General features: G+C 36.9%; 2 protein-coding genes across 3 annotated transcripts in view; one reads left to right on the forward strand and one right to left on the reverse strand.

The window, feature by feature from the left end:
• The first annotated feature begins 1,945 nt into the window (after positions 1-1,945).
• LOC107035831 (E3 ubiquitin-protein ligase RAD18) lies at positions 1,946-6,922 on the forward strand. Its single transcript, XM_015253429.1, has 4 exons — positions 1,946-2,265; positions 2,419-2,497; positions 3,349-4,626; positions 6,349-6,922. Exons 1-4 carry the CDS (start codon positions 2,215-2,217, stop codon positions 6,795-6,797), a joined length of 1,857 nt encoding a protein of 618 aa, XP_015108915.1. The 5' UTR covers positions 1,946-2,214; the 3' UTR covers positions 6,798-6,922.
• A 1,644-nt stretch (positions 6,923-8,566) lies between these two features.
• LOC107035897 overlaps positions 8,567-13,437 on the reverse strand; it is a 116,830-nt gene continuing 111,959 nt past the window's right edge. For both annotated transcript variants that reach the window (XM_015253530.1, XM_015253531.2), the window contains 5 exons: positions 13,029-13,189; positions 12,226-12,726; positions 11,315-11,472; positions 10,627-10,776; positions 8,567-10,523 (listed from right to left, as the gene is read on the reverse strand). In XM_015253530.1, the coding sequence (XP_015109016.1) occupies positions 10,410-10,523; positions 10,627-10,776; positions 11,315-11,472; positions 12,226-12,726; positions 13,029-13,189 (1,084 nt within the window). In that variant the 3' untranslated portion in view covers positions 8,567-10,409. The remainder of the gene's footprint in view (positions 10,524-10,626; positions 10,777-11,314; positions 11,473-12,225; positions 12,727-13,028; positions 13,190-13,437) is intronic.

Raw genomic sequence — 13,437 nt, forward strand, 5'->3', positions numbered from 1 at the left:
GCGCGCGATGATAAATTACGTACTCACGGTAATTGCCTTCTAAGTTATGGCTTATAGCGCGTATGAAATATGGTATCGCTCCGCACGCAATTACTGCCCGGTTATTTATCTCAGGAGCCATGACTCTACTGTACGCTCCTTCCTCCACTTTCTACCTTCACTCTCTCATCCCCTAGCCTTTCCACAGCGCAACTCCTTTCTCCGGGTATGATGGGTACTCACTCATACTGCATTTAGTGTTGCATATTTATTTTCTAAGAGGGGAAATTGTTGTGATGAAGCGGGAATTTGAACGGGTTTGCGGGGATATTTAATTGAGGAGGATGATGATTAATGGTTTAATGAGGAGAGGATTCATGTCGGCGGGAGATGATTTATTCTCGGATGATGGGTAGAGAGACGACGAATTTTAGATCTCATGATGATTTTAATCACTTCTTTTTTTGTGGGTGATTTACCGTAAACATTCGGACAGACAATTGTTTTGACTACTTTCTAGTCATGCAGACTTCATTATTAGGCTTCAGAACGATTTTTGAAAAATTAAATCAGTGATGATTTCATTAGAAGTACTGACTGTTGGTATGTGACCGATTGTTAATAATTTTTTAGGGCTCCATCACGTCACTCATACTGCATTTAGTGTTGCATATTTATTTTCTAAGAGGGGAAATTGTTGTGATGAAGCGGGAATTTGAACGGGTTTGCGGGGATATTTAATTGAGGAGGATGATGATTAATGGTTTAATGAGGAGAGGATTCATGTCGGCGGGAGATGATAATTTATTCTCGGATGATGGGTAGAGAGACGAAGAATTTGAGATCTCATGATGATTTTAATCAGTTCTTTTTTTGTGGGTCAGTTACCGTAAAGATTCGGACAGACAATTGTTTTGACTACTTTTTAGTCATGAAGAGTTCATTATTGGGCTTCAAAACGATTTTTGAAACATTAAATCAGTGATGATTTAATTAGAAGTACTGACTGCTGGTATGTGACCGATTGCTAATACATTCACTGTTGCATATTTATTCTTTGGGTGATGAAGGGATATTATTATAATAAAACAGGAATTTGAACGGATTTGGGGGAGGAGGATGATTACTGGCTTAATGAGAGGAGAATTGACTTTGGCCATCAATATTACATTTCCTCAATATTAAAAGGATTTCCGACTCACATTGATAAAGGTTTAAATATGCTCATCAATATTTAAAAATAGTATAATATTAATAATTTAAATGTCCGATTGATGATGAATTAAATATTAGATAATATGGAACTGTACCTTTTCCATTTAAGTAAATAATTCTAATTTCGTAAAAAGGATTTTTGATTAACCAAATAATCGTCAATCTTCCTATTTAAATTATTGATTAATAAAATAATTAAGGATTCGAATAATTAAATTGACTAGCGAACGGGCGCTTCGCCAATGAACTGCAAAAATCACGAATTGGAGACTGAAAGTTTGTTAAAAGGGATCATCGGTTAGAAACTGGAGAAAATTTGTTCGTCATTTCTGTCGGTGGAAAATGTGAATCACTTTTTTTTCTTCGAATATGGGCGTGATATGAATATTTTGAAATTTTATGTTCTAATTTTAACGAAAAGAAATGAAAAAATGCACAAAAACGTAGACGGGAAGAAATTGAAAAAAAAATTTATGTATTCGAAGAGTTTTAAAATCGATTTAATTTTTCGAATAATGGAAGAATACCCATAAACTCGATTGTTGGGCTTCAGTACACTTTTTCAAAAATTAATTCATTAATAATTTAATTACAATTACCGACTGCTGGTGAATAGCCGGTTGTTAATAATCTTTGATGGCTTCATCGATATTTTACCCGCATTAATTTGCCTTCTTGACGGAAGATAAGAGTGATTTCTACTCTTTCAACCCACGGAGCATTCTATCTTCTCGGAAAGAACCTACAGCCTTTCGCGCGTAAAGTAGTAAACGAGTGTGGAGAATGGCACAGATCAGTTGACAAACAGCACGATTTTTTTGTTTCTAAATTATATTCCTTTTAGAAGTTCGTGGAATTTGTACACTGCCTTACTTTAGATAGTTTCTTATTAACAATCGAGCAACAACCTAACTTTTTCGATACTCCCTAGCCAATCATTTAGACATTGTTATGCATGCATTAACATTCTAACCTGTTTTGTGGTGAAAGGGGATTTTTTTCGTCAAAAATAAACCAAAAATGAGGAAATTTTCGGAGATAACTTGGCCATCTGAATACTCTGAATTAAAGGTAAGTCCGGATTCATTTACAAACACCTGAGAATCAAATTAAAAACAGACTCACGAGGGTCAGCTAATCGTCACAAGTTCTCTTTGTTCTGATTCCCTGGATTCGCTATATTTTTTTTTTAATGCTTGGACTGAAAGTATTTTTAAACTTCAGAGAATCGAAGAACTCCTTGTCTGTGGAATATGCTACGACTACATGGAAACCTCGGTGATGACACCATGTTCACACAATTGTAAGTATTTCCTCTATCAAGTGAAAAATTAATCGATAAAAAAATTAATCCGTTGATAAGGAGATAAGTCCGGATAATTTAATCTCCAATCAATATGAATTTTCCAATACATGTCTTTTCAGCTGCAATTTTTCAGCTGACCACATTTCAAATACTAAAACACGAATCAATATACCACAAACTAATGATATTCTCAGAAAATTTCTTTAACCATCCACAATTAAACAAAATATCTTAGTGTTTACAAATTGAATCAGAGATCATGATAAGAGACTTGAAAAAATAGAAAATCGTAAAAACGCATTTTACGATATTGAAAACTATCTGCGAGGAATTGCTCACTGAATCTCTATAGAAAATGGAAAACAGCCTTCAAAAAAATCCATAACAAAAATAAAAATCAATCTTCTCGTTGTCACTGAATTCTTATGCGGAATTTTCAATCATCAGTCATCAAGTGATTTTCATTGACATGTGTATTAAGTTATCAAGTGGAGCAATAATTTTTTTTTCTGCATTATTTTCTGAATCCTGCGTCCGATAATCTAAATATAGTAAACAAGTTCAAGTTCCCTGAAAATTAAATTGTCAATATTGAATTATTAAAAAAAAATCATTCTCATTGAATTCTTATTGAATTATCGTTTTTTTACCATTATTAATTAAAACCAAAAACCGTCTTTACAGCACATTAATTAGTGATGTGTCTAACATCAACAACCGATGAGAATAGAAAAACTCGCTAACTTAAGAGAATGCAATAATTTAAGTTATATAGAATTTGTCCTGAAATCCATAGGGCCCGATTGTCTTGGGATACACCTTAATTCCTCTCAACCCTGAATTTCCAGACTGTTCCCTCTGCATCAGGAAGTACCTCCACTACAAGAACCAGTGCCCCGCCTGTTTCCAGGACACCTTCGAGAAGGATCTCCACACAAACCGGATTCTCGACGAGATAATCCTCTACTTCGCCACGATCCGGAACAAATTAGTCACCTGTATTTCAGGAGCAAAACGCCTCCCCCTGGACGAGCCCCCCGCCCCCTCTCCCCCAGTGCGTCCAGCGCGATCAAACCAGATAAAATCCCCAGAGATCCGTTCAAAGCCGGAGACCCCCCCAGACGACCCCCCGACCCCCGTCCTCACTCCAGTGAAGTCCTTCTCGAGTCCCAGCACGAGTGGCACCTCCAAGCTCACCACCTTCTTCACCCCAAAGTCTCGAAAGCCTGACAGGTCGATTACGCTGGTCCCCTGCCCAGTCTGCAGGGTCGAGATATCAGAGCTCCACATAAACAAGCACCTGGACGACTGCCTGAAGCGAGACTCCCAGCCAGAGCGTCCACCAAGAGTCGAATCGAAGCGAAAACCCCTCCCAAAACTCGTCGTCTGCCTGATGAAAGACACTGAACTAAAAAAGAAGATGAAGCTGTTGAATCTGTCCATCCGAGGGGACAGGAAGACTCTGGAGAATAGGTACCACCGTTACTGCACCCTCTACAACGCAGAATGTGACAAAGTCTCACCAAGAAGTGTCGAAGAAGTGTTGAAGCAGTGTGAAGAGGAGGAAGAGCTCGAGAGAATGAGCCAAGAAGCAAAGCTCAATGTTTCCAGACTCAACATCACCAGGAACAGCAATCAACACGTGATCGAAGCGATGCAGAAGCAGTACCTGGAGACCAATAAAGACAAATACGAGGACCTGATCGCCCAGATCAAGAGCAGGAAGGCACCTAAGCCCCCGGTGCGTCGTTCCCTGATCAACGACAGTCAGAATGTTAAGGAGAATGGGGATGAGGGGGCGGCCAGTGAGGAGAATTCAACCTCGAGGCCAATCTTCGAGGATGCTTTTCAGGATAATGACTCTGATGACTCCTGCCTGCTTCAAACGTACACCAGCGACCATCCCATGAGCTTTCTTTGTCTTGGGATGAGTGACGAAAGCTCGAGCCCAAAGAAAATGAAGAAGAGAAGTGAGACACTGGCCGTCCATAATTCAATGAGTAATGGAGTGGATTCTACTAGGGTACCAACTCCCAGCATTTACGATCAAACTACTGATGCTGAGACTGATGATGATCAGGGTGACTGCATGGAAACATCGGTGGTGACACCATGTTCACACAATTGTAAGTATTTCCACTCATGATGAAAAATTATTCAATGAAGGATTGTATTCAGTGATAAAAGGATCAATCCGGAGAATTTAATCTTCAAGCTGCATGAAGTTCCCCCCAGAATTCATCAATCTATTTTACGATTGATGTTCTCAATTTCTCCTTTGCCTAATAAAAAGAGTGAACAAAAGGTCATTGTAATACTCTACGATTGTATCTCGAGTTAACTAGTTCGATTTAGTCTGATTAGCATTCCCGAATAGAACTCTTCACATTATTTGAAAATATTACATTCTTCATAGTATTCAACGGTGGCGTCAATAATATCTCTGGTATCCATTATACGTTGGGTCTTCTTAATAAAAACATTATTTGAGTGGACATGGTTGCATTAAGTAATGATTGATCCTCTGCAATTGTCAGTTAACTAATGATCAATTTATCATCAAATAAATAGGGGTAAGTGGGGCAAAATGAAACAGTCGAAAAACGATTTATATTCTTGATATTTATAAAAAATAAGTGCCAAAGTTATCTGTATGATAGAAACAAAGCTCTGCAACTTTTACATTTCACCGCCACTTCCCCTCAATTATTCAGTAGTAATACCCCAAGAGCTTCAAAATTATCGGGTATTTCCCGATAGCTTCGTTGCAAACAAATGAGGGTGTCACGTTTTGCAGGTTAAAAAATGCCGAGCGCTTACGCGAGGGATTTTTCTGGAAAACTTGGCACGGAGGTTTGTTTGCAGGGGAGCTTGAGGGAAATACCCGATTAATTTTTAATCTCGAGGGGTATTTGTCGGATTATTTTTCCCAATCGGATTTTGACCAAGTAGAGTGCAGTGGACAACATCAGGAGGTGAATTGGGGAAGATTTGAACAAATTAGGTTAATAGAATAACCCGATTTCCGTAGACTGACAAATTTAAGATTCTATCTGAAATGAGCTACTGCGAAATATTCAGGTAAAGGAAATGAAGAACTACTGCGAAATTTTCAAAAGCTAGGAGGAAATATCCGAAATAAAACTGTCGGGTGGCCTCAAATACTGCGCTCTGACTGGTCGAAATGCGATTGGGTAAAATAATCAGTATCAATACAAATTTTTTAAACCATGATTCATTTCATTCTGATAATCATTCTTGGACTGAGCGTCGAAAAATCGATTTTTGAAAAAATACCAATATTTCACAAACTCTATGAATAATTCAACTTTACTTGGTGTCGATGAATAGAGCCTATTATCGTTCACATCCATAGAAAAATTCATGAAATTTCATCAAGCTCCTATAAAGAAAATTGCAAAAAAAAAATTGAAAAAAGTACACACACATACATACCACCATCCATATTCAGACACCATCTGAAAATCGCGTATTTACTTTTTAGACCATATTTAGTTACCCTGAACCTAATTTTGAACGATTACAAAGCTTCCACTCGGAAGCAAAAAGAGTAACATGAGGGAAGAGTCCCAGGGATGACGGAGGAAAGAGGGGGGGGGGAGTCATGAGGGATGAGGGATCTGTATAAAATCTTCAACACAATTTACTACCCCAAGCACTTCATCATTCTTTCACTAGCGTCAGGCACACCATTGTAAATTGAAATCCTCAATGCTAATCCCTCTGTAATCCCTCCATCAATTTCAAATCCTGTCAATCAGTGCAATTATTTAAGCCCGCTCATTAACTCCCTCATTATCACACTCCATCTCGTTTTGTTCGTGCAGCAGCGATGCCAATGGAGCCCAATCTGAAGGAGGACAGGAGAATAATTGAGGAGAGGAAGTCCAGGGGGAGAATTCTGGCTGATGCCATTGTTAAGGATTTCTGCGATGACGATAGTAATGAGGAGGAGGTAAAAGTCGAGGGCAAGGTCACGGAGTCTGGGAGGGGCGACAAGGAGAACGACGAGGGGGAGAGTATTGCTGCACGTCGCCCAGTCAGGAAACGCAACCATCCGTCAAGATTCCGAGATGAGGGGGAGAAGGGACAGACCAGCAGATTGACTCCTATTGATGCACTCAGGGAGGAAATTAATGGGAATAAACTGGTGGTGAAGGGAAGTGATGGGACGTTGAAGAGACGACGCCGGCGTAAGGGTGACGAGGGGAGTGAGGAACCTCCCAGGAGACCTGTCCGGAAACGAGAGGCTAGCAATGTCGTGCAGGGTAATTGACGATTTTTTTTAATGGAGTTTTAGGGAGGGACGAGTACTAGTGGTTTTTCCAGCATTTATGTGTAATTTAGGGAAGATTGTGAGAGGAGTTTAAAGGATTAAATATATTTGTATTCTGTTTTGAATTGGCTGTTTTGATTGCAAACCTGCGGGGGGGGGGCGGTCTAGGAATTAATTGCTGTGTTCACTGGAATTTTTACTGAGAATTCTTCCCATCCAAATTGCAACCAATAGAATTCCCCTATTTGACTGTTAGTTTATATAGTCAACACGGTATTCAACTGATAATTTTTGATAATTTTTCATGTTGTTATATATATATTTCCTGGTCGAGTAAGCCTCTCATTGGAACTGATAGATGAATTTTTTCTGATAGTGCAATTCTCTTGGCAGAAATTTGGATGGAAAAATTCTTTTCTGAATACCACAATGTTGAAGCTCTTGTGGTATTACATACGATAAAAATTGCTTGAAACCAAATGAAGACGGTACTTTACATTTTGACGCCTAATTTTTTGGCGCTGATGAATAATTAATTTAAAAAATAGAAAACAAAACAGAAAATAAAATGGATAACGAAAAATACAAGGGCTATTCTGCCAAATATTGCAGGGCAATCCAGTCTCAAACTACTCTTATTTGGATCCTTAATCTGACCCTCATTATAACCCTCGTAATCCTTATTTCGACCCTGGTGGCCTTTAGATCCTGACCCTTGGTTTTTGACCCCCATGACCCTTATTTGCACCCTTAATCTGACTCTTGTAACCCTTAAAATGATCACCCTTAATCTGATCCATATGACCCTTAATCTAAACAATATAATCCTTATTCTGACCCTCATGACCCTTAAACTGGCCCTCATGACCTTTATTTTGTTCCTCATGACCGTTATTTTGACACTTGTGACTCGTATTTTGACCCTTGTGACCTTGATTTTTGAAATCTTAATTTCGAGTACCAAATTTTCATCACCGGAAGTCAATTTAGATTTTTATAATATAGAGAGATTGTCGAACATGTTAAAATTGAACGAAGAATTTCCAGCCAAAAACTCTCATTTACACGGAGCGTCACTAATTGAATTATGAGATCTCTACTACTCGAAAAAACTTTTTTATAAACAAATATTCGAAAGGAGCAAAAAAAAATTTAATGCTGATCAATTCACATCTTATTGTCCTTTCTATAAAATTATTGAAAATGTCCATGTCACCATTATCAATTGCGTGAACGTATCAATTAAATAAAATTCAATAAAATAAAAAACGAACACTCGCTTAATTGATTTTTCATATGCGCCAAATAATCTACGGGGGTCAAAAACTCCTATGACAAAATAGAGAGAGTGGAATAAATAATACTGTGGGAACTTGGCATCCTAATTTTAATGATGAAGATGAGGCAGTTCTCGTTCATTTATGGAAATTTATTGAGTTACTGAGAAATTAACAGGGAAATTTTTATTAAATGACAGTTCCTCCAAAGTTTCAAGGAATTTCGTAATTTGAAATTCACAACTTGATGGAAATATCAATGGAAACCGTAAATTTCAGTTCAATCATTGCATGAAAGTTTTGAAAAGTTTGATAGATTTTTCTTTTGGATAAATTCTACTCTAGTAACTTCACAGGAAAAATTGCCCTCGAACAAAGTCCCCAACATATTCATTTTCGATGAAAATACAAATTTTCGAGCTCATAATTAATTTCCTTTAACAATAAATATGAATAAATGGGATAAGGGGTCATAAATTCTCATAAAAATCATTGAATTGAATTGAGTATATTTTCAACAGCTGAAATATCTATCCAGAGCCTTCAATTTTATTTACACATCAACATTTGGTACAATTCCTCCAATAATCAATTTTCAGAGATAAATCGTGAATTCAACATCATTTATTTTTGATATTCCTCACTCGACAGTTCTATCAGTCAACTAGAAACTACCTATCACATTTATTTAACTCAACTCATCGCCAATTATTAATTCCTCACCATCAATAGTCTAATTTGAACCCTAAGGACACTCGAAAAATTATCTGTCTTCCTCGATGAACATTATTTATCGTTAATAAGTACATGGAATCGTTTTGAGGCAGAATATTTATTAGTTACGATCCACGCAATAAATTCCCCTCGTTATTACTCCTATCGATTAATTTTTTACAGGCATCTTTGAAATAAAAATACAGAGCCTCTAACAGTCAATTACCTGAACACTTCGTTTCCTATTTACATTTCCTCATCTGAATAAAATCTGAATAAATACGAGTTCAGGATATCTCTCGTCATTTTATTTTAATTTTCAAATTCAACGTTGAACCTGTTGATTGAAACTCGTTAGAATATCGTAGTGACTTGTGATTATTCTCACAGCTATTATTTTGTCTTTATTACAAGCACATTTGCCATGGATTTATGTCGACGGATTATGAATGATCAAAAGTATATTCTTGAGTATAACAATAATAGAGAACTTAGAGGCGATAATTCGAATGGAAAATTCAAGATGAAAAAATTCAATAGAAAAACCAAACGCTTTTAATCGGAAATTGATTTTAAATTTCTATTGGAATCTCATAAAAATTACATAGGATATCTATTCAAATGCTACGGGACATTCTTTTCGTTTGTTCATGGATGTTTGAGAAAAGAAGTCAATAGATTTTCATTTTTTATATAACTTATTCTCTCGAAATTTTTCTACAGACATTTTATAAGTTTTCTCTATTACATTTGGTTTTTTCTCGTCACAAAATCCATTAAAAAAAAATTTATCAATATCTATTGACGTTTTTCTGTTTGTTCTTCAATGGAATTTAACGTCCTTCAACTTTACGGAATACAATTTCTAATAGACATTTCATACATTGATTTTTTAAATCTTTTGATACCTTAGGCTCATTTGAATCATTCTTTTCAGCCACATTGATCCCATCAATCTATTTTACGATTGATACTCTCAATTTTCCCCTTTTCCTACAAAAAAAAAGTAACAAAAATTTTATTGTAATACTCTACGGTGATATCCTCAGTAATCTAGTTTGATTGACTCTTTGATTAGCACTCCCTCATAGAACCCCTCACATTATTGCACGACATTTAAAAATCCCTCACCAATTAAAAAATATTGCATTCTCTATACAATTCAACGGTGGCATAAATAATCTCTCCAGTATCAATTTACATTAGGTCTTCTTTCCTCAATTAAAACATTATTCGCATGGACCTGACGGCATTACGCAATGATAGATCCTCTTCAATTATCATCTAACTTATAATCAATTAATCATCAAATAAATACATATCTTTTGATTCAACATGACATTATTCACGAGAAGGGACGACTACATTATAATGACTTCCTTGAATAGAATTAAAATTTACACCGTTGATTCAACGGAATTAATCTGCCATCAACATTATTAATTAATCAGTATGTCCAACCCAATTTGCTGTAGCAAGTACTTCGTAATCACCTCACTACAGTCAGGCACACCATTATAAATTTAAATCTACAATGTCCATCCCTCTGTGATCCTTTCATGAATTTAAAATTCTGTCAATCAGTGCAATTATTTAAACTCGCTCATTAACTCCCTCATTATCACGTTCCATCTCGTTTTTTTCGTGCAACAGTGATGCCAATGGAGCCCCTTATCTTCCTCAGTAGATCAATTATCTCAGCAGTTGGCATTTCCTCAACACTCTCATCATTGACCTGTGAATAAGACAGAAAATGCACGAGTGATCGATTAACGTGACTGATTAAAAGCTCATGTACAAGGGGTTAATGTAATCCTTGGGCATTAGAGAGGGCTTACCATAATTAATACATCTCCCTGCTTCAGTCTACCATCCTTAGCAGCTACACTGTCTGGATGCACCATCGATATGGCTGTACCATTAACATCCGCCTGTAAACTGAAACCCAGTCGGCTATTCCATCCCCTTGTCAATTCTACCATGAATACCTACGTCAGATAAACATCAGATTGAAATTTCTATTCATTAAGTTAATTAGCATAATCATGGTGCGGTCTGAAAGGGAAGTTTGTTAATTTAATTGATTGGGAGATGAGTGCACTTCATCCGTGATTGGATGCATCTCAGGGGCGGCGGGGGGAATGGAAAGATAATATTGGAATCGATTATCTCCAGAGAATGTCGACATCTAAGAGGAATGTTCTTGTATAGGGACATATCCGGTATATTGTTGGATTTTTTGGATAATAAATGGGAAAAACGAAGGACATTTTTTGTGCGAAATTTCAACAACTAAAGAAGTAATTTGAAATATTCTACAAAATAAACAGTTCCTCGTCATGTAAATTTTGGGACTAATACAAAATTGAATGAAAAATATTTTTCAAAATTCTCTGATTTCAATTTTTGGAAAAATTAAAACAAAATGAAGACATCAAGAGGTCCTCAATAGTTTGTTCGCTGAATTTTCTATGGAGGGAGAAAGGGGGATTCGTGTTTATCCAGAGATTTACTGGGATAACTTACATTATATCCCTCCCTCTGTAGGCTCTCCTCGCGCATCCTCTCCCTCTCACTGGGCTCAGCCATTTCACCTTCGCCCTCGTCGTCCGGTGCAAACATCACTCCCTTCCACTTCAAGAGGCCCTTGCTACCACCTGGATTCTCACCGCTCAACACTTTTCCTGCAATAAAAAGGGAGATGTGAATTGTTGACGTTTCACTGCTCGAGATAATCCGCCATGTTACAACACAACATCCGCTCTTGATAAGAACGTTATTATCAGTGTAATGCTAATGACGTATTTCTCGGTATTTGGGTCACGTTCAGTGCCACGGGGGCTTTAATAGTTTTCAAATTGTTCGTGATTTAGGGGACAACTGTACATTTTAAAGAGCTTGAGAATTATGAGCGGAATGATATGAAATCGGTTCATTAGCATGTGAATACTATTTAACTTCTCGATAAGGGAAGTTATTGTAATTGTGATAAGATTTTTCAATTGTTCATAAGATAATTGAATTACAATTTTCAAAGTGTTGATTTGAGTGTTGAATAATTATTGTATTGAAAGACATGAATCACAAATTAATTTTTAAAATATTTTCCACATTAATTGGAGATTTCATAGAGTTATTAATTATTCAACTTCATTGATCAACCCCAAAGAAGAAATCAAGGAAATATTTTCAAAAAGAGGTTTAATTGTTCAGGATTTTAGGATTCTAGGATTTTACAATTTTACGACTTCAGAATTTTAGAATTCTAGGATTTTAGGATTTTAGAAATTTAGGATTTTACACAAAATCATCATTTCTGTGTGAAATGCCATTAATAACTAGGAGAAATTTTCGATATACCCTATAAAGTTGGCAACGTCTCAGACATCTGCGTTGTCACAAAAAAAAAAAATCCAAGGTATTTTACTGAAATTTACCTGGAATGTCTTGATCACTCGAGTGAACAATTTTACTTTTGGCACTGCCATTATCACCACCCCCGCAAGTAGGATTAGCACTCTGATAAGCAGGATTCTTGTAGCTAAACGCTTCACTATTTGTCCTAATTGAGGACATAATTGGTGGCATTGAGACAGGTTCGGACGGCAATGAATTGTCCTGCGTTATATCACGATGGAGTTCTTCGATGTAATCGATTGGATTTTTACTACCCTCAGGTATGATAATGGTCTCCTCTCGCTCAGACTCCAGACTGAATTGATAATTTGGCTTCTCTAGGGGACCACCGAGATTGAGAAAATTAGGTCTCGATGGTTTACCCGAGTCAAATGAATCAGATGCGTCATACAGAGCTGGTGGATCGATTATGTCGTCTGGCGTTGACCCTTTGGCTATTTGGGTCTTTATCGAGCACTGATCGCTGTCTGATGTGTCAACCTGACTGCCCGTTGACACCTGATTCGATGAGTATATCGGTTCTGAAAGGGTTTAAATAAATGAAAATGGTTTTAAAGATTTAAAGCAACAAAATATCGGATTTTGGGATTCTTGAGGTAAAAAGTAAACTTTACTCACGAGCTCACGGTTGAAACTTTGTAATTCAATTATTTCTGTGAATATTTTTGAATTGAAAAGAGGATAAGAATTCAGCTTGCGTCAGGAGAAATACTCGGATATTTGCGATGCAAAGCATTACGAGACCCTTTTTTTAAACGTCCTTATTTTCTTTTTGAACTTTTTTTGACGCTTTGAGGAATTGAGAAGATGGAATTAAATTTACCGTTGTCTCGTTCACCAGTGGGTGTTCTCGAAGCCGGTCTTCGTAATCTTCTCGGGGAATTTGTGGATGTACCAGATGTCTGCTGGCAGCTTGAGCCGTTTGATGTGCCAGGTGACAACTTGCGAACAGCCAGATCACAGAGCATGTCCATTGCCTCTTGTCTGAAATTATTTTTCACATTTCGTAATTGCTGACTTTTCTTCGAGAGATGAATGGGAATTTTTGATGGATGGAAATGTCCAGGATCACTCTGCACTGCGTAATATGAATAACTAACATTTTTATTGGTTGGGGTATGTTTTATAATTTACGTAGACTCATCGTGGAATGTTACCTCGCTACTTTCATTACGTTGACATTATGGAATGTTATTAATAACTTGCGACTCAGATTCTGACTGTAATTATTG

The sequence above is a fragment of the Diachasma alloeum genome, unplaced genomic scaffold (genome assembly GCF_001412515.2).
Source record: "Diachasma alloeum isolate Michigan unplaced genomic scaffold, Dall2.0 Dall_scaffold_00201, whole genome shotgun sequence".
In the NCBI taxonomy this organism is placed as follows: Eukaryota; Metazoa; Arthropoda; class Insecta; order Hymenoptera; family Braconidae; genus Diachasma; species Diachasma alloeum.